Source organism: Hippocampus comes, unplaced genomic scaffold (genome assembly GCF_001891065.2).
Source record: "Hippocampus comes isolate QL1 unplaced genomic scaffold, H_comes_QL1_v1.1 scaffold177, whole genome shotgun sequence".
NCBI classification, from domain to species: domain Eukaryota; kingdom Metazoa; phylum Chordata; class Actinopteri; order Syngnathiformes; family Syngnathidae; genus Hippocampus; species Hippocampus comes.
The window spans coordinates 2649672-2668477 of NW_017806158.1; the positions used below are offsets into that span (position 1 = coordinate 2649672).

Sequence of the window (18806 nt, forward strand, 5' to 3'; positions counted from 1 at the left end):
ATGTTCTGTGAAGACTATTCACCAGGAGTTGGGTTAAGTCAGCAGACACATTCCTTATGAAGTGACAGTGAAGTCCAAACAGTGGAGCTGACTGCTAACACCAAGTGCTAGATCTTGCTGCTAGCACTGTAGCGCAAATGACTGGCTTGCTTCCTTTGTAAGAATAGGTGGTCATGAAGCATGAGAAGAACTGCACTTATTGCCATACTTTCTGTTTTGCATTTGATCGTTTCATGTTTGGGACCTAGAATTTTTGTCCATACACATATTTACAGGACAATAATTATAACAACGTTAGCCATAGCCTGTGGTGCATTTTTTGGGCGTGCAAATTCGGGTTATCGCCTGATATTATGGCGGCGATGGGCTGACTTTGCAGCAGATTCATTCTATTAACCACAAATATGGCTTTGAAGATGAATTGGAGGTTCCTGAAATATTAGACCTTTGAAGTTTCACTGGAGTGTGCAGTGAACCGTGTGCCGCAAATAGTGAATATTTCCGGGTAATTAAACTCCTCGCATTACTTCAGAACCAAGATGCCCACAAATGGCGCTAAAATTGTTCTGTAGTTGCTTTGGCCTGAGACAAAACAACGATTAGGTGAGTTTTCCAGCAAATACCAGAGGATCGGTTCCCAAAAAAATCAGGGAATATATAAATTAGTGAATGCCGAGCTGCAAATACACAGGATTCACAATACAAGGATGTTAGCATCGACTATAAAGGCTTTTTTCTGGTAGAGGTGACATTACAGCACTTTGCAGATGGGAGAGGCCTTAGAGTCATTTGTTTCTAAGACCTAATTAATCTTCATTGCGCTGGGAAACATAGCACCTCCTTGCAAAAAGGCTTCCTTCTACTCGATAATTGCACAGAGTCTGGGGGCCTGAGTTTCCCCGACGACACACTCTGAAATTTAATTATCTGCTCTTTGGAAAATGTAAGTGAAGAAAGCTACGTTGCAAAAGTGCACTTTTGGACTAGCAAGGTCAGGCTCCATCTCTGGCCACATCTCAGCTTGTCATAAAGTCAAACAACTAAGCTCTGTCATTCTATATGAAGGCTTTTTTTTTTAAACTTAAAGCACAAAATGCACATTGAGCTCAACATACACAATTCGAGTATCTCACAATATGAAAAGGGTTCTTCTGCATTACCCAGCCTTAGTCCAGTCTTGGGAATAATGCAGACCCCATGACATTACAATAAAACGTGACTCAGAGCTGCCCGAAAAACAACAGCAGCGGCATTAACATTCCGCCGTGCAAAGATCAGACTCAGAGGGGGCAAAAACATCGATAGGATCCCATTAGTTAAGTGCGCCCTTAGGATAGCCGAAATTTGATCAGAGGCAGACCTCTTCTGTCCAGACACAAACCATTAGAAGGCTGTGGTGGAAAAAAGGCTGCTCCTCACAAACTACCCCTTCTTCGTCACTCCTCCTCTTCCTCCGAGGTCGATGTACGGCACGGTGACGTCAACCTTTTGTTATCACCTTTAACACTTCCCTTTGCAGGTGCATAAAAAGCCTTCTCACTCATCATGAACATCACTGCAGTCATACAGTTCCATGTGCACCGATACGAGGAGATAACTCAATAAAGCCTCGACATAAATAACACAAGCAACTTTAACCACATAAGACCCCGTGAGGCACAACTGAATAAATACGATAAAGGTGATTTGGCACGGAAATGGTCGTAAATCCACAACTGTTGTCACAAGAACTAGCTGGGCATCTTCATAGTACTAATCAAGAACCGGTTTCATTCAATACTCCTTTGCTTCGAGCATGAATGTATTGCGAGTTTAAATTAGACTTACAATACACCGTGAAACAGTCGGCTTGGTCTTTAGACGTAGAGACCGTAGAGGAGCTACAAAACCGCAGGTTGCTAGTGGTAAGAGTGCCAGCTGAGTGGCCACCTCCAGGCTAGCTAACCTCCTAGCACGCCTCAAACGTACACACACAGTCCCATTGTTGCCCTCTCCTCCTCGCCTTTTCCCAAATAACGTGCGACCAAATGTGGCGCAGGTGTCACCGAGTAGCAAGCACGAATAGCGCGTGGCCAACACACGACTACTTACTCTCCGTCCACCTCTGCAAAAGGCATCGTTTAGTTGGTCGCCATGGCTCAAAACGGACAGAATTACTCCCGTCGCTCTGCGCTCCCGAATCACTGCTGCTGCTGTGGTGCTGCTGCTGCTGCTGCTGCGGCTGCTGCTGCTGTCTGCGGCAGGCAACTTCCGGCGCATGCGCGCTGCACGGATACGTCTACCCAGTTGTTAAAGGTACAGGCGGGTTGTGACCGTATTTACAAGTGCATAAAGAGGGTCCGAAAAGGTCCCGACATACGTTCGAGGTTAAGTAATAAAAAGCAGCGGAGTAGTATTCAGGTGAGAGTAAGACAATCCTTCTCTGGAATTTATAGTGGAGACAATGGGACCCCTCAAGGTTGTTATCGCACATTATTTTTCATTGAAATTACTCGTGGGTCTTTAAATTGAAAGAACATTGAAAAATAGCATTTTACACACTGTACTTTTAGGTAATATGTTTTGTAATGAGGAAAATAGCACTCTATAAGATTAAACGTTATAAAAACACATTGGAATGACATAATTCCATAGAATGTCAAGAATTAAACGGTCTTTGTGACACTTTTTGCTTCAATTCAATGATCCTTCATTGTTCCTTCTGGCCCTTGACCACCAAGGGGACAGATATACGGTAGATGGAGACAGAGAAGACGTCATCACTCATCAACAGCAATATTAGGTGTTCTTTTGCAGAAGATGAGGAATATATGCCTGTGACTGTTTTCAATTATCTGTCTAGATGTGTTGCTCCACCATTTGTATTTATATATGTGCTTTGCCTAAACAGTGACAATATCATTGCATAGAGGGTAATCATTACCCCACCTGTTTATGTGGTTCCCCAATGTATGTTATTGTTAGCATTGGGCTAGGGGATTTAAAAGTTATGTGATTGTTTTTAAAAGGGCAGTACAGAGATTCAAACCCGAACTTCAGAACTGTGAGGCAGACGTGCTAACCACTTTTCCAGCCATGCTGCTATTCAAATACCCTTGCCCGTGAAATTTCTCACCCTGATACCCAGTTATGGCTGGTGGTGTTTGTTCTGTTTGGAAGTAAATGAACTGTCTATGCATGATTGGGAGCCACCAAGCATCATAATATTGCTTCGGTGCATTTTCTCGGTCTTGCTGCACTCATCCAGAACATGAAAAACATGCATGTTTGACTATGTGTTTAAGGAATCAATTGTGTCACGCGCTCTGCGATTTGATTAAAGGCTGTGTTTGTGTTAGCCCATGTGTACAAATCCTTTTAATCAAAGAGATATATTTGTGTGACTACTGCAATAATTGACTCCCCTCCTTAGTATCGATGTCAGTTTATTATCAGAAAGAGAGAAAGCAGTTTGAACTTCTGCCACAAAGTGACGTTAAAAGGAGAAACAACATACTGAGGGTATCACAGTGACACAAAAATAACCCCAAATTACTTTCACAAAAGTTGAATAGTCCTCCAGAGCATGCCAACATTTGGACAGGAATAAAACAAATGCAACAGGTCTTTTCCTTCTCACAAAACCTGTTTTATTTTTGCCATTTATTCACAGAATTTGGATGAAATTATTTTATAAAATATTTTATGTTTAAATATTCTAGAATATGAATCCCGACTACTGATTTACTCTGTCAAGGATGTTGATTGGTTCACTTTAATGTCTATTTTGTAAATGGCAAGATGGGCTGTTCCCTCTGATTTGTGGGCCTGGAAAAAAAGAGGTATTTTTTTAATTTAAAAACAATCAAATGCAAAAATATTAATTAATTACATCACATCAGCTCCTGATGACGCTAGCCTGCTATGCTCGATGGCCAGTCCAGCCTTGCCGCTGATTGATCATTTTAGGAACAATTCAATGTGTTACTAAGAGTCAATGCTTTTGTTTCTTGTGCTTTGTGAGTTTATATGTGTTCAACTTTGCTGAGAACTTTTGTCACTGCTTTTGTTCCTAGTTTTTAACGGTGCTTTTCTAGTTTTGCGTTTTTGAAAAAGTCTCGTGTTATTTTTGATACCCGTGAATCATCCTTTTTGTATCCTTGTCAGTGAATTGTCCAAAGACAGTAAATGTTTGTTTGCCTCAAGGCGATGGATGGATGGAGGAACCTGTAGCCGACTTCTCTGACATTCCTGGAATAAACTATTCCAAATACCGGTACTCACTTTCCAACACCCGGGCTGCATTACATGTATTATAATGCTGCTGCTAAATTCTGCCGGCAAGCCTCACTCTCCACATCAGTGACTGAAAGAAGGATAAATGTGGCGTGAAAGCCCAATCACATGCAGCGCTTAAAGTTCAGCAGGTGGGGAAGCAGCAGTAGCAGCAGGCTCCAGTAGGAAATAATACAAAGTTAATGATGCAGAATGCTGCTCTCTCACTCCGTAGCAAAGACGACATCAATACTCGATGTTAAAAGAACGCCGTTCCCAATTATGCTCTTTATATTCACCGATGACATGACTGATGATTTCAAAGGGAGTCATTATTGATTCCCTCGGCGGGCAAGTTGCATCGATTGGAAGTCTTTACTTGATCTCCCCCGCTGTGAAAGAGATTGTACAATCAGAGCGTGAGTGTGACCTGTACGGTTAGTTTGGGGGTTAAATTGCCGCTTTAAGAAAAAAGGTAGCCGGTGCAAGGACAGAACAGTGATTGCTGGGTGAAGGGACCTCGAGGGTCTGTCACATGATGTGGAGTCTGATTGATAAGCAGTCAAAAGTTGCATATTGGTAAAAAAAAAAGTTAAATGTGTAAGGATGGTGGGGCCTCTGCAGCCAGCCAGCTGTGAGGCATCACACCTCTCAATGCAATCAGGGTGTGATGGATGCTGTGATGCACTGACACATTGTTCCCCCTCTTCCCACTTCTGCTCCTCAATGACATGCCTCCATGGCTCATGTGCTTATTATTCCGTGAACTTTGTTATTCCTCATGAGCAGCCAGGTCTTATTCGAGGAGGCACTGCCAGTTAGTGCGTGTCTGATCCCAGCTAGTGTTAGCACTGGAGCATAAAATGCGATGCCTGATGTCACCTTGTTCTGTCATATATGTCACACGCCGCATGTTAATTACATCGAATTGATTGACTGAAATGTAGAAGCGCGGCGAGGTTTTCATCGAAGCACGTGAAGTCTTATTGGCAAGTGCTCTTCAAATGGCAATGTGGGCTACAGCTTATGATTAAATGGTCTGTGGGCAAATCCTTTTTTAGCCAGAGTGCTCTTCCTGAAGGCCAAAGTTAATGCAGTCATAGAGAGCAGTCTGATACACGCCCACGTGAAACGGTCATGTGAGGAAAACCCTGAGGGGGTGCAGGCCTTGAATGAATGTGAGTGAGTGAGCGAGTGGGAGGAAGGCAGAGGGGCGAAAGTTTCCTGATCCTCAAATATCCTTTTGGTCTTTGCCTCACTTTGAATTCCGCAGTAAAGTGTCAGGTAAAAGCTCCGTTTTTGTCTTGCGCGGTCGTGGTTGAAGAGCTTTTCGTGTTTGATGATGACAGATTGTGAGCTACCTGATATCCTTCATCATCCTTCCCCACTGGAGGTGTGTGCTGCACCCTGAGCGAAGTCCTCCAGGACTAACAAACAGCCGGCGTGTTTGGACGTTTGCGGAGACATCTGCTCGGCCTGCCTTTAGCACAGCAAATGAAAACAACATGTTATCTTCATCTTTCAACCCGCAAAAAGTATCTGTTTGAGTCAGACGATTAACCTCACATATACATATGAAGGAGGCCTCCGTGGGATGCTATTAACTGATATCAGTGATCATCAGCTCGTGTGTAAAAATGAATGCGTACTTGAATTAATGAAGGATGAGCAAGGAACATGGTAGAGGAGAATAAGGATGGATACAAGTCGTAATTGAAAAGTACATTCTCTTGTCAAGATTGGAGAGGAGTGTATCAAGCTGGAAAGGTGTTTGTGACAATTTTTTTTCTCCTGCCAAAAAAGAGAACACTGTAAGCTTTTTTTATAGAGCAGAACCAAGGGAAACGAAATTAATTATTCAGAATATATTTTCTGATTTAATTATGAAATGTAAAAAGGATTACTCTGTTGAACAATAAAATAAATCCGAGGCACGTGGAAAATACTTAGCTCATTTGTTAAAAAGAAACAAAACAGAACAAATTTCCCTAACTGTTTTAACAATGATGATAATAACACTAGCAATCATGATGAATTGGTATAAGCACGGTAGTGTTTTTCACTGAAAGGAACTCATCCACCATTTTTTCGAAAAGGCACGGATATTTATTAAATTATAGACCTTATTAGTCGTTTCAAGAACAAAACAGCGAGAGTGGAATGTCAATGACATGACCATAGGAAAATAAGTAAATTATATAAGTGCAGACCCTTTAACTCATATGTAACAGTTCTCTCAAATCAGGTTGCTTTCCCACCAAAATGAAAGTGGCCAAACTGATGCCGTTGTACAAATAAAATCAATACATTTTTCACAAATTATAGGTCTGTATCTTTTCTGTAGTAGCCGTTCTCAAAAATATTCGAGAAAAAAAGTGTTGCTCAGTTGGACATTGTCAGTGATAAATATGTTGCTCATAGATAGTCAATACATGGAGCTCAATTTCGTAAAATGATGCTTTTTTTTGGCCGTCATGAGAGTTTTGGCCGGTTTTAATTTATGCCGCTAGAGAGCAGTGTCGTCAATGAAAAGACTATCTTGACACCGGAAATCTTGCCTCGTTGGTCAAACAAACATGGCGGCGCCCTGTTGACAGGGTTGGTGTGACAGAGAAACAGCGACGCAGATTTTAATCGTACGTTTAATCACATCTAGCTGCGTCGAAAAAATATTCGTCTTAACGTATAATGGCTCTCAGAGTGTGCAGGCGTTTTTTCAGGGACTGGGCTGTCCTCTCCAGAGGACTCGTCGTATCTGATCAAAAGGAACCTGCGCAATGGCTCCTCACCACAGGTTAGCTCTCCAAAGTTTGATGGTCATTCGGAAGATTTTTAACGCGAGTCAGCGTTTACTTTAAAGTTGAACTCAAACTTAAGCTAGACTTCCAAAATGGCCCTTGGCCTAACCCAAATACAACGTATCCACACACACACACACACACACACACACACACACACACACACACACACACACACACACACACTGAAAAAACACAAACTCGTGAAACATAATTTGAGCAGAGTTCAGCGATGGTGTATCCTCTAATCAGCTTCACAGGTGTCTACTGTAGTCACTGTACTATTTGTTGGGATTGTGTGTACCACACTAAACGTGGACTTGAGAAAGCAGAGGAAAGGGTTGTCTCAGGAGATATGTATGTGCCGCCACAAAAAAACGCACACACACACACACACACACACACACACACACACACACACACACACACACACACACACACACACACTGAAAAAACAGTAACTCGTGAAACATAATTTGAGCAGAGTTCAGCGATGGTGTATCCTCTAATCAGCTTCACAGGTGTCTACTGTAGTCACTGTACTATTTGTTGGGATTGTGTGTACCACACTAAACGTGGACTTGAGAAAGCAGAGGAAAGGGTTGTCTCAGGAGATATGTATGTCCACTACTTGCCAGTGCAGTAATGGAACTGCTGGTGTCTTTGCAGGAAATGCTTCATGTTGCTGCAGAAGGATCAACTGGTTTACCTTCAATCCAGCCTGTTCTTTTACATCGGATGCATTTGTGAGCAATCTGCTGAAAGGCAGCATTGCGGAGGCAGAAAACAGGCATTATCGCCTTCCCAACTCTGTTCCTCCAGGCACCGGTAATTTGACGAATGAGTCCAAGATGAACACGCTATCCTTCAGGGCTAGTGTGGCTGTCATCAAATTTATTTAATCATACACATGTTTGTGTTTTCATGATAGGTGAACAAATGGCATTACTGCTGAAACATCCTGATCAACCTGAACACTCAAAAGTTTTGAAAGTGGCAATAATTGGTTCTCCGAATGCCGGGAAGTCCACTTTGTCCAACCAGCTTCTTGGCAGAAAGGTCTCTTTTAAACTTGTAATTCTGTCTTTTAGCCTCCCGAAACAATAAAAAAGGCCTAAATTGGCATACGCACATCCCAAAAAGGTTTAAAATTTTCTGTTGTCGTACCAAGACTGACATGAGAGAGACAAAATGGCAACTGTGCTTTTTAATCTATAAATATCTGGTTACATTGAAGGTATTTGCTGTCTCCACGAAAGTACACACAACCCGGAAACGAGCCCTGGGAGTCCTAACAGAGGATGATACACAGATTGTAAGACTTTGCATCTCTTCCTATACATTACATTTAAGTGAAGCTCACTGCTGAACCCGACACGTTTTATTTTAGATTTTATTGGACACACCAGGCCTTACCACACCATCGAAAGTCAAAAGGTACCTCCGTCATATTTGCTCACTGTGTGTGAATTCTTACTAACGTACACATTTACAGACATCAGCTTGAGAAGTCTTTGCTTTTGGATCCCTGGAGGACGGTGACAGAGGCCGACCTCAGTAGGGCAGCATTTTTTTTTTGTCATTTTTTTGTTAAATATAGTGGCTAGATGTCAAGGTTTAACAAAAGTACCTGTCTGTTCACAGTTGTGGTCATGGTTGATGTGTCGGACAGATGGATGTGCAGAAGGCTTGACTTTGAAGTGCTCAAATGTCTGGCACGCCATCCGTCCATCCCAGCGGTACTTGTCCTCAACAAGGTATTCCCTCCGAGGATCACCCAAAAAATGGTCAGGGGTCCTTCAGGAAAAAAAACAGGGTTTATACCCGTTTGTCTTTAAAAAGTGGTCGCTAATCTAATGGATGCTGCAGCATATTTAATTCCTGCGTGCATCCACACAGTGCTTTGTATGGACATGTGCTGTAATCAAGAAACACAAATGTTTTAAAAAGGAAGGCAAGGTAACAATATTCCAAAATAGATTTCCACATGGTCTCAGTGCCACACATTAAAAGAAGTACTGAAGAAGAAAAGGACACACTGATTTTTTTCCCACCTCATCCCTTATTATCTTTTGTCTTGAAGGTAGACGAGGTGAAGGTCAAGGACAAGCTGCTGGACGTCACAGCCGAGCTGACATGCGGGGTCGTGAATGGCCAAAAATTGCGCATCCGACCAGTGATCAAGCCCTCTTTGGTGGGAAGGAGGCCAGGGAGGGATCGGGAAGAGTCGCAGGACCAGGACGCCGCTGAGCCCGGGGACGCTGCTGATGGAGACGAATATGCGTTGTCCAAAGAGCAGCTGAAGACCCTCATGAGCCAGAAGGGCTGGCCACACTTCAAAGATGTCTTCATGCTCTCTTCCCTGGATAAAGAGGATGTGGGGACACTCAAGGTTTGGAAAAACGTAGACATGGTATAAAATATTATGGAGCTTTCAATTCCAAAAGCGTCATCTAATCATTGCATTGCTGTTGTGCAAAAAAAAAAATCAGTTAATGTGCCATCAACCTTCGACCGAGCACTGACAGTACCGTTACATGACTATCACAGCACTACCTCATGAGCGCGGCCAAGTCTGGAACCTGGCAATACCACAGTGAGGTCTTGACAGACCAAAGTCCAGAAGAAATGTGCATCAACATGATCAGAGAGAAGCTTTTGGAGAACCTCCCCCAGGAGGTGCCCTATTCATTGACACAGGTGAGTAACAAATGACACTTCGTCACGCACACTGGTGGTGCCCCCGGTCGCCTACTCTTCGCCTTGGCGCACCGAGTCCACTTTTGGCCGATATCATGTCGATCATTTGGACCTGAATCTCTTTCTGCTTTCAGTCAATTGAGTTTTGGGACACGGATGGGAAAGGACAGCTCAACATCTTGGTGAAGATCCACACCAAGAAAGAAACTCACATGGTAGGTTCATATTCTTGGAAGAAGGCCGACATACTCAACCACGTCAAATTGATGGTCATATGGAGCGCCAATCCCAGGGTGTACAGTAGAGAGCTGAAAGGCTTTGACATGCAATAACATTTGCTAATTCTGGGATCTTTGTGCCAACTATGTGGAAGTGAGTTGAGTAGCTTCATCTTGTAGTGCTTTGCCACCATCTTGTGGCGTCTTGGTGCCAAAGAACTATGTTGACAGGCGATGGACCTTCATTGTGATGAAAATGCTGCAACGCCACCATCTTGTGGCGACAGAAAATCATAAACTGTCTTGAGAGAATGACGATGATTTTGGCTGTGGCCACGCCTCATCTGCCATTTTTACATCATATGCAATGTTTTCTGCTTTTGTTGTCATTTAGGAAAAAAAAAGATTTTGTATTAAAAGCAGACGCTGGTGTATTTAAGTCTGCACTCGCATCGGCACATATCCACTGCGCCTCAGATATTTACCCACTTTTTTTTTTTTTTTGCATGCGCAGAGGATGGTGATCGGCACATCAGGCCAGATGATAGCACGTATCGCCCAAGAGACGAGCGAACAGCTGACATCCATCTTTCTGAGACAGGTCAAGCTGAGGCTGTCGGTCAAGATGCAGAAGTGATGATGAAGATGAAGAGAAGGGGCCGACTTTTAAATATGCAGACGTGCTCCCTGATGGACTGAATGCCCCCCCCCCACACACACACACACACAGAGTGACACAAACAGGTGGATAGATGAGAGAGGTGACATCTCAGAACTTTGGAAGGGTGCTAGTGTGCCTCAACATTCTTTGCTCTTTGTGAATCTGCTTCTGATTATGTCAGTGAATAACCAATTATGTTTAACATCACTTGTACTCATTAGGCTCGCTGGAGCCTCTGTCAGCTGATAATGGGCAAGAGACAGGGCATCATCTGGCGCGTTTTAACTCATTCACTGCCATCTATTTTCAGGGCAGCCACCCGATGTTCTCGAGTATATTGACTGCTTTTGCAAAACCAATAGAATATTATCCTCCATGATTATATGTAAACACCAAATCTCCCAAAAGAAAGAATAAATTATTTTCTTTACCCAGGTAAAAAAAGTGTGATTTGTTCTTTTTCTGTTCGGTCATAAGTCAAATGACAACAATAATGCAAAGAACTTTGTGGCTTAACTCCAGACTGACTGAAATGAAGTATTTTCGCAGCCTTTGCGATTTGAAAATTGCATTCTAATACACTGCAACGTTGATTTGAGTTTAATTGCTCAGCCTTAGAACCGACTACATGCCAGTCACAGAGTACGTAATATCGATGTTTTGTGTGCATTATGTCAGATGTTCATCATCCTCCCTATTCTGCCTGGTTTCAGTTTAACCTCAACGACGTCGTGTGACGTCATCACTCCGGAAGAACGTATTCTGAATCGCATTTAGTGTTGAAACTGCTGGCGAGCAACGATCTAATGACTGTTTAATGACAAACATGTTGTGGCCGGATGTGGTACTACACTGAAGGCGCGCACTCGGACTTGCCAGTAATTATACTGTAAAAGAAATCACAGAAAAAAAAACGTAACCGTGTACATATTGTTAAGATTGGTTAAAATGTGTGTGGTATTTTTCCAAATGATCTTAACGAAGAAATTTTGAACTGCCTTCAAAATGAACTGTCTTGAGTATTTGCAGCCTCTATTTTACATGGTTTGGTTTTGACAGTACAGTAGTTGGATATCATGTTGACAGCAGAGCGGGTTTGGCGAGCTTATGGTTTATCAGTGGATGTCAGGAGGTTTCACTCGACACTGCCTTCGACTGCTACTACTACCACACATGGTATCTGCGCTGTCGTCTCTCCCATCCATTGAGAACAGGAGATCTACAAGGTCATTTACGGGAATAAGTTGAAAATTAAAACAATTGCAGTTTAATGTAGAGTATTATTATTATTATTATTTAATGTAGAGTGCAATACACATTCAGCCGTCCATATACAATTAACATATCGAATAAAAGATGAATATTCACATTTATACTCTAGCTTTTCAATTTTTTTCGAGCCAAGGCACATTTCTTTCATTGAAAAAATCCCGCGGCACACCACTAGCTGAAAATGTGAAAAAAGCTTATTTCAATAATTAAGTGTTCTACTACAATAAGCTGTTTTTAAACATTGAAAAATAACGCTATATTATAACACCTTGAATAGGAATCAAATTAACATCAATCCAATATTTTATAATCTTTCATAATTATTCTCACTCAGTGTGATAAATGATTTGGATGAACACAGATCTGATATCCTGGCAGCAATCGATGATAGACACAGAAGTAGCTCTCATTCTTTCTGTTTTTAGTTTTTACAGCAGTCAGGCTATTTCTTTAGCCGCTTCGGCTCCGAACATCTCATTTACAATGGCTTTGCAGGCGGGAAGTATTAATTGCTCTGCCACTTATTTGATTTAGCCACAAATTCAGCGACATGGTAACTTGCTTTCAAGGCTCTCTCGTTTACCTTTGCGGTTTTTCTCATGCACGTTGCTTGTTTCTCCGTGTATTCACACAGGCGGACAAAATACTCCACATTGTTGTTTCGAAGTGAAGGCTGTTTCGTTTAGAGATGGAGTTTAAGCTTACTTGGGACCATAGCGCTGTTTCACCACATACCAAGCACAACGGAGTCGGTGGCGTGGCATCCCCGGTAAAAGTACTTGTAAATCTAAATGAAAGATACCTTTCGTTGTATCGCCTCGCGCCGGAAACTTCGTTTGTCTCGAAGCATAAGGTAATTAGCTAGCTGCTGCTGCCACCTTGCGGTATGGAAGAGTACTACACGATTACTGTGCCATGCGATCGACCGCACAGGCATACATATTGGATAATTTCCCACGGCACACCTGACAATATCTCTTGGCACAGGGTTTGAAAAACATTGGTCTAGCTAGACATCTCATTGGAGATATATATGCAATTTTCCTCCACATTTTCAGCCCGAATTGTTGCTTTTAATTTTCCTCCGCTATGGCCACACGAAAGTGATTGGACGCAGCCGGCAACATGACGAGTACTTGCAGTGCCCTTGAACGCCTCACACAGCAACTTTGTCTCTCCTTCGCCACTCATTAAAAAACACACACACACACGCACACACACACACACACACACACACACACACACACACACACACACACACACACACAAACACAAGGCAGTTTTTCTTCCAACACTTTATTTGACCTGTTTAAAAAGACAAAGAATCATCACAGCTCTCTTTTCCTTCTGGTCCCGCTGATAATGAGCGAGGGCCATAGAACCCTTACCATTACTAAAACTCAGTAATGGTAACGGTTTGACGGCCCCCCTCTCTGTCTCCCTGAAGTGTCTGTCCAGCACGCATCCAAGTGCGAGGAAGGAATGACCCCTGGATAGTACATCATCTATACTGTAGTGTCTCTTCATTAAACTTACAGTATAAGATGATATCCTGTCCAGGGCACAAGCTTCTTTTTCACAAATATTAAATATTCTTGATGTGTCCCATACTCACTCATTTGCGCAGGCAGCATCCCCATGCTTGTATGTGGGCTCCCTGTATGATCCCCCCACCTATTAGAAGGCTACCACAATCTCATTAACATATTGTGATAACAAGAGGGTTGGACTTTGTTTGTGCGTGTGTGTGTGTGTGTGTGTGTGTGTGTGTGTGTGTGTGTGTGTGTGTGTGTGTGAGTGTGTGCGTGTGTGTGCGCGCGTGTGCGTGCGTGTGTGTGTCTTATCTCGTCCCAACCTGCTTGCCCCTGTCCACACCCTGTCTTCATTTGCACAAAGAAAAATACAGGGTGTCCCCAAAAAATGGACATCATTTGCAATAACTGACAGCCTAGGCCAGTCGTTTGCAAACTTTTTACATCAAGTACAACATTGAGAAAAAAAAATACTTTGATGTCCAGTTACCACCAAAATACGCAATATTAAAAGACAGTACTGTATCAAATACAAGGCAGAGGTGTATTATAAACTTTAAAACTTTTTTATAGAATGATTCAATTTAAGTGTATTGCACATAAACGTTAGAAGTGAAACTTCAATACAACTAACTGGCAATCCTTAGAAATGTACTGAAATTGAAATGTAAAAAAAAAATGGATTGAAAGTAGCATAAACAGGCTGTAGCATATAACTACAATTGCCAGTCGAATACATTTAGACCCCAAGTTTTAAAGGGGATGTCCCCTCAAAAATGTTCTTTACAATATGTCCTATGCACCCCCATATAACTAAACATGGCATTCTGATTAATATTACGTTTGTAGAATATGAATGAAGGTGCAAAATCTACACATTTTTGTACCATCTCAGGGTGCGGCCATTTTGCCTGTTGCTGTTAATTGAAAATGACATGACATTTGCTCAGGGCTCAGGTAACGACCAATCTTGGCTCACCTGTTTTCTGGGTTTGGTCATGTGACGTTTATAAACTGGGCCGTGATTGGTCAGTACCTGAGGCCCGAGAAGCTGGGATGTCATTTTCAGTCAACAGCAAGTGGCCCTTTGTGTCTATTTTTTTTTCTATTTCTATTGAATTTCCTGGAAAATATACACCACACGCGTTTGGGATTGTGTTTGGGATTACAAAATTCCTTTTCATTGCTTGTGATTCTTCTCTCTGACATCAGTTTTTTTTTTTTGGTCAGATTTTACACATGAACTTCAAATGTGAGATATTTTGAATGTAGGGCGAGACTGCAAAATGTCTTGCTTTTTAGAGGAACACTATCTGTTCTATATTCAACACGAGAGTTCCTTTGATGCGGCATTTTGTTCGGCCGAACCCGGCAAACTATTGAAAAAAAAATCCTGCATGTAATAAAGTTCAATTTCCAATACGCAATTGCAATCTGACACTCCCACAGATTAATGTCTGATACTTGTGGAGATAAAAATGTAATACCGTGATATGTCAGATGATGATTTCTTATCTGACTTTTTTTCCTTAATGGATTTGCCCCTCCGAAATTCAAGGATTAGATTTTAACTGCATATGTGAGGCATCACATTCTCCTTCATGAAAGGAGACAGCTCAAAACATTAAAAAAAATATTCAATTACAAACTTTCTTGGTGAGTTTTTACTCTCACCATACAAATGAAGAAATGCTGCAAGAAGGGTGTAAGGTGTAAATTCATGAAATTATATTTTGAAGGCTTCTCTTATGGTTCAATAACTTTGGTCATCACGTTAAATGGTGCCTGGCTGTTTCCAAGGTAACACACTCCTTAGTTAGGGCGTGGCAGCAGTTTTTGTGGACCTGCAGGCCCAGATAAAGAAAGATGTCAGATTATCAGGGTGGTTTGCTCTTTTGCTATTTTATCTGCTCAGAGAGGCTCTTTTTTTTTGTTTTTTTCATCCATCAAATTTCCCCTCCCGTTAATTTGTTCGATTAGTTTAGCTTAGTGGAGGATTTTAAAATCTTTGTAGAGGTAGATCTAGAGACACGTTTTTGTTATGTTTAATCCAAATCAAATGCAGTTTGATCCTACTCAACCATCAACTGCACTATTTATCCAGTGCGGGGGTCAGCCGATTGGTGGCTGTTGCACAACTGTTGCACAAGAGGGATGGCTTTAGTTCCTCAGTATGATCATAATAAGTATAAAATGCCATTTCTGGAGAAATTGGGTGTGAATACTGAAATGCTAAAATGAAATAATATTGAAATGTGGACTGATATTTAATGATATGTAAGGATATTGAAAAATGTGTAATTATATGGACTGATATGATGTTGGTGAAAAATGTGGAATGGTACTGAATGATATTGAAAGTTATTGAATGATTTTGAATGATGTTTACTATTTAGTAATGTTATTTTTTTTCAATTGAGGTGTACAGTTTATAGGTTTCATAGAGGGCACATTGATGGTGTAAATATTTTTTGAAATGTTTAATCTTGCTTTCTTTTTTTTTTAATGACAAAACCTGGGATTTGAACAGGGGTACATAGACTTAAGTGCTGATTCAACCTGTTGCTAAGATCAAAATAACATTTTTAAAAAATTCCGGACAAAACGGGCACCGTGAACAAGCCAATGTGAGCTATGGGTGCTACACTGGTAACATGAAGTGTTTGTACAGTAAATATTCTTTATCCACTTGGGTTTTACTTTTGGGAGGATTATTCGTTCACTTAAAATGCAAAAAGAGGAGATAGTGGTGCTGTGTGGATGGAGTACACATTTAAAGCAAGATTCAAAAAAAAAAGTTGGAAGATGCAATTGAGCCTTAATTTTTTTTCCCAAATTTAGAACTCACTAAATTTTCCATTAGCCGGTCAATGTTATGTTTACAATTATAGCTAGCATTAGCACTGACAATGTTTCTACTGTATTTAACTATACAATGTGGACGATTCTTTTTGCTGTGCGTTTTGTTGACTATCCATATGTGCGCAGTACAGTGTCTACCTCATGTCATAGGCAGTACAGAAAATGGATGGATTTCACGGCAAGCACACAAAAGGCTTCAAGGGTCGTGGTACGTATATATTTTATTTGACGATGGCGCACAACATAGAGTAACATGAACACATGCTTCAAATGCCATGCTGGATCCGTTTGTCAAAAGATGAGAATTAGGAGAAGCGTAAATAGAAATCTTATTCATAATAGAGACTTTTTCTTGTATGACATACAAATGAAGGATGTTTTTAAGGCGTCGGTCTAAGGTTTGGTCTTGATCCACATCTCCAAAATTCTACATGGAGGAACACAGCTGCAATTTCTTTGCACCGAACACACCGGCCACAAATAACGTAATACAAAACAGGTGCGTGATATGAACGACAAAAAAAAAACAAAAAGCAAAACTTAAGTCTAGCTACATATTGTTTGTGTTCCCATGTATGTTGTTACCACTGAATGTTATAAAATACACGAAGCTGAACAAGTACAAAAGTAAAACAGACAGGTATGCATGTACAACGTTCACATCGACAGGTTACAATGAGCAATGTATAGCGCGGGAAGCGGAAATGAACGGGAGCTCATTACTAGCTCTACGTGATTGAAATCAGTCACAGCACACTCATGACCTCTTCTTTGACAAAGGCACTGTGTCCAAAACGCGTTACATCAGCATATTCCACTTCGAAGCTAGCAGCCGGCTCGATAAATGATCTGCGATTAAAGTCGGGTTACAGCAATGACACCTCATCCCGAAAATGGAGAACAGAAGGACCGCTCATTTCCAGCACCTCTTTCGTCACATGCAGTGAAACCTTGGTGAGTCGAGGTTCACTGTATTTTGATTTGAACACGCAACATCAGGGAGCACAAAAGGTCTTTTCATTTCAATCTACATTAAAAAAAAAAAACAAAAAAAAAACACCTAACTAACAAACAAACACAAAGGTGCCAATGGAACAATATTCACTTCATTTGACATATGATGCAACAGACTGAATTAGTGTGTGTCAAAGGTTTGTCAAAGGGAGGTTACACATGCAGCACTTGTTAGTTACTGTTAGTAAAACTATTTTTGTCATGGCAACAAACAAAGTACTTTTTTTTATCTGTTAAAAAACAGAACACAGTGTTACTGTGTAAACATTCCTGTGATACTAAAGTAAAAAAAATGCATTTGCTCACATTTATTTTGCACGAAATAATTTGTTGGATGAGGGGAACCAAACAAAACAAAAAAAATAAAAAAAATGATATTTTGAGTAGTGGGAATGGCCCTGAGCATCCACCACATGCTACGCAACATACTCCACGAGTAATGGGTGAGCCTGGCGCGCATCCAGGGCTCATTTAAGGCTACCCTTCCTTAACGTGGCTTGGTGTTCAAGAACGTTTTTGTGTGTTAGTAAAAAAAGGCAGATGTGACAGAAAGAAGATCAGGATGACACGGAGAAGCCAAAGCATTGTCGTAATAGGTTTTGGGCACTTGAGTGATGATTGGACAGTCAATGAGCACACTGGGACAACGAGAGGACAGGCGAGATGATGGCAATCTAATGGCGGTTCGACTTCTACAATCCGTGTACAGTCATGTTCTGTATATGTCAGCCACAATTCAGTCACAGCGGGTGAAGAGCAAGTGAGCGTAACAGCGGATGATCAAGTTCTCTCAGAGAAAAAGAAACACAGGGAATAAAAGGCTGCCAATTGTCACCAGCTCAGATTCAACATGAAATGAAATTTGGAACTCTTTGCAGCACAATCAGAATTTTCTCTCTTAAAAGTCACCTACATTTCAAATTTATTTACTCGTTCATTTGTTCCCTCTCAACACACGCATCTCCGCTTTTGTTTGGCTTGTTGATCTAAACCAGACTGCTGCATAAACTCCTGGCTGACCAGTAAGGGGATAAAACAAAGAAAGGTTACACCACAGCCTTTCATTTCGTTTGGTGGAAAGTAAAATCATAACAAAAAAAAAGATATCTCAAATCTCATTCGGTGTTTCTGGCAGTTTTGCATAAGTGGGTCAGAAGATTGAGAAAGTGTTGTCATGCTTGAGGCAGATACTGTTTATGCCGAAGAGGGGGTTGCTATTCATCAGATGGCTGTCTGGCCACTCATCTTCTGCAGTAATGGGATCTGTGGACAGAGAACACCTGCACTTAGCCCACAGACAACACGTGAACACGTGACTTTTCTGTCACTGTGATATGACAAAGGATGCCATTGTGTATAAGGTCCTTCAGTGCCCCCTGCTGGGCAACGAGGCAACCAAACGCTTCTGACCCCTAAAGTAGCTAAAATGCCAATCTACTACCTTTTAAATAAAAATTCCGGTATACCTAAAAAAAAAAAAAAATATATATATATA

At 41.4% G+C, this 18806-nt stretch overlaps 3 protein-coding genes and 2 long non-coding RNA genes across 7 annotated transcripts in view; 1 reads left to right on the forward strand and 4 right to left on the reverse strand.

The window, feature by feature from the left end:
• fam222ba (family with sequence similarity 222 member Ba) overlaps positions 1-2247 on the reverse strand; it is a 29396-nt gene extending 27149 nt beyond the window's left edge. The window contains exon 1 of the mRNA XM_019895296.1: positions 2092-2247. The gene's annotated coding sequence lies outside the window, so the exon portion shown is untranslated. The remainder of the gene's footprint in view (positions 1-2091) is intronic.
• Positions 2248-3407: 1160 nt separating this feature from the next.
• On the reverse strand, positions 3408-9216 carry LOC109531178 (uncharacterized). Its single transcript, XR_002171128.1, has 3 exons — positions 9107-9216; positions 8683-8849; positions 3408-5734 (listed from the first exon to the last, which is right to left on the reverse strand). It is a non-coding gene; the product is annotated as an uncharacterized LOC109531178 (long non-coding RNA).
• On the forward strand, positions 6800-11075 carry eral1 (Era-like 12S mitochondrial rRNA chaperone 1). Its single transcript, XM_019895315.1, has 11 exons — positions 6800-7048; positions 7722-7880; positions 7984-8111; positions 8290-8367; positions 8443-8489; positions 8548-8609; positions 8697-8809; positions 9136-9444; positions 9603-9752; positions 9887-9967; positions 10485-11075. Exons 1-11 carry the CDS (start codon positions 6943-6945, stop codon positions 10605-10607), a joined length of 1356 nt encoding a protein of 451 aa, XP_019750874.1. The 5' UTR covers positions 6800-6942; the 3' UTR covers positions 10608-11075.
• A 2104-nt stretch (positions 11076-13179) lies between these two features.
• On the reverse strand, positions 13180-13643 carry LOC109531072 (uncharacterized). Its single transcript, XR_002171112.1, has 2 exons — positions 13519-13643; positions 13180-13455 (listed from the first exon to the last, which is right to left on the reverse strand). It is a non-coding gene; the product is annotated as an uncharacterized LOC109531072 (long non-coding RNA).
• Positions 13644-16500: 2857 nt separating this feature from the next.
• LOC109531147 (flotillin-2a) overlaps positions 16501-18806 on the reverse strand; it is a 36614-nt gene continuing 34308 nt past the window's right edge. For all 3 annotated transcript variants that reach the window (XM_019895269.1, XM_019895270.1, XM_019895271.1), the window contains one exon: positions 16501-18574. In XM_019895269.1, the coding sequence (XP_019750828.1) occupies positions 18533-18574 (42 nt within the window). In that variant the 3' untranslated portion in view covers positions 16501-18532. The remainder of the gene's footprint in view (positions 18575-18806) is intronic.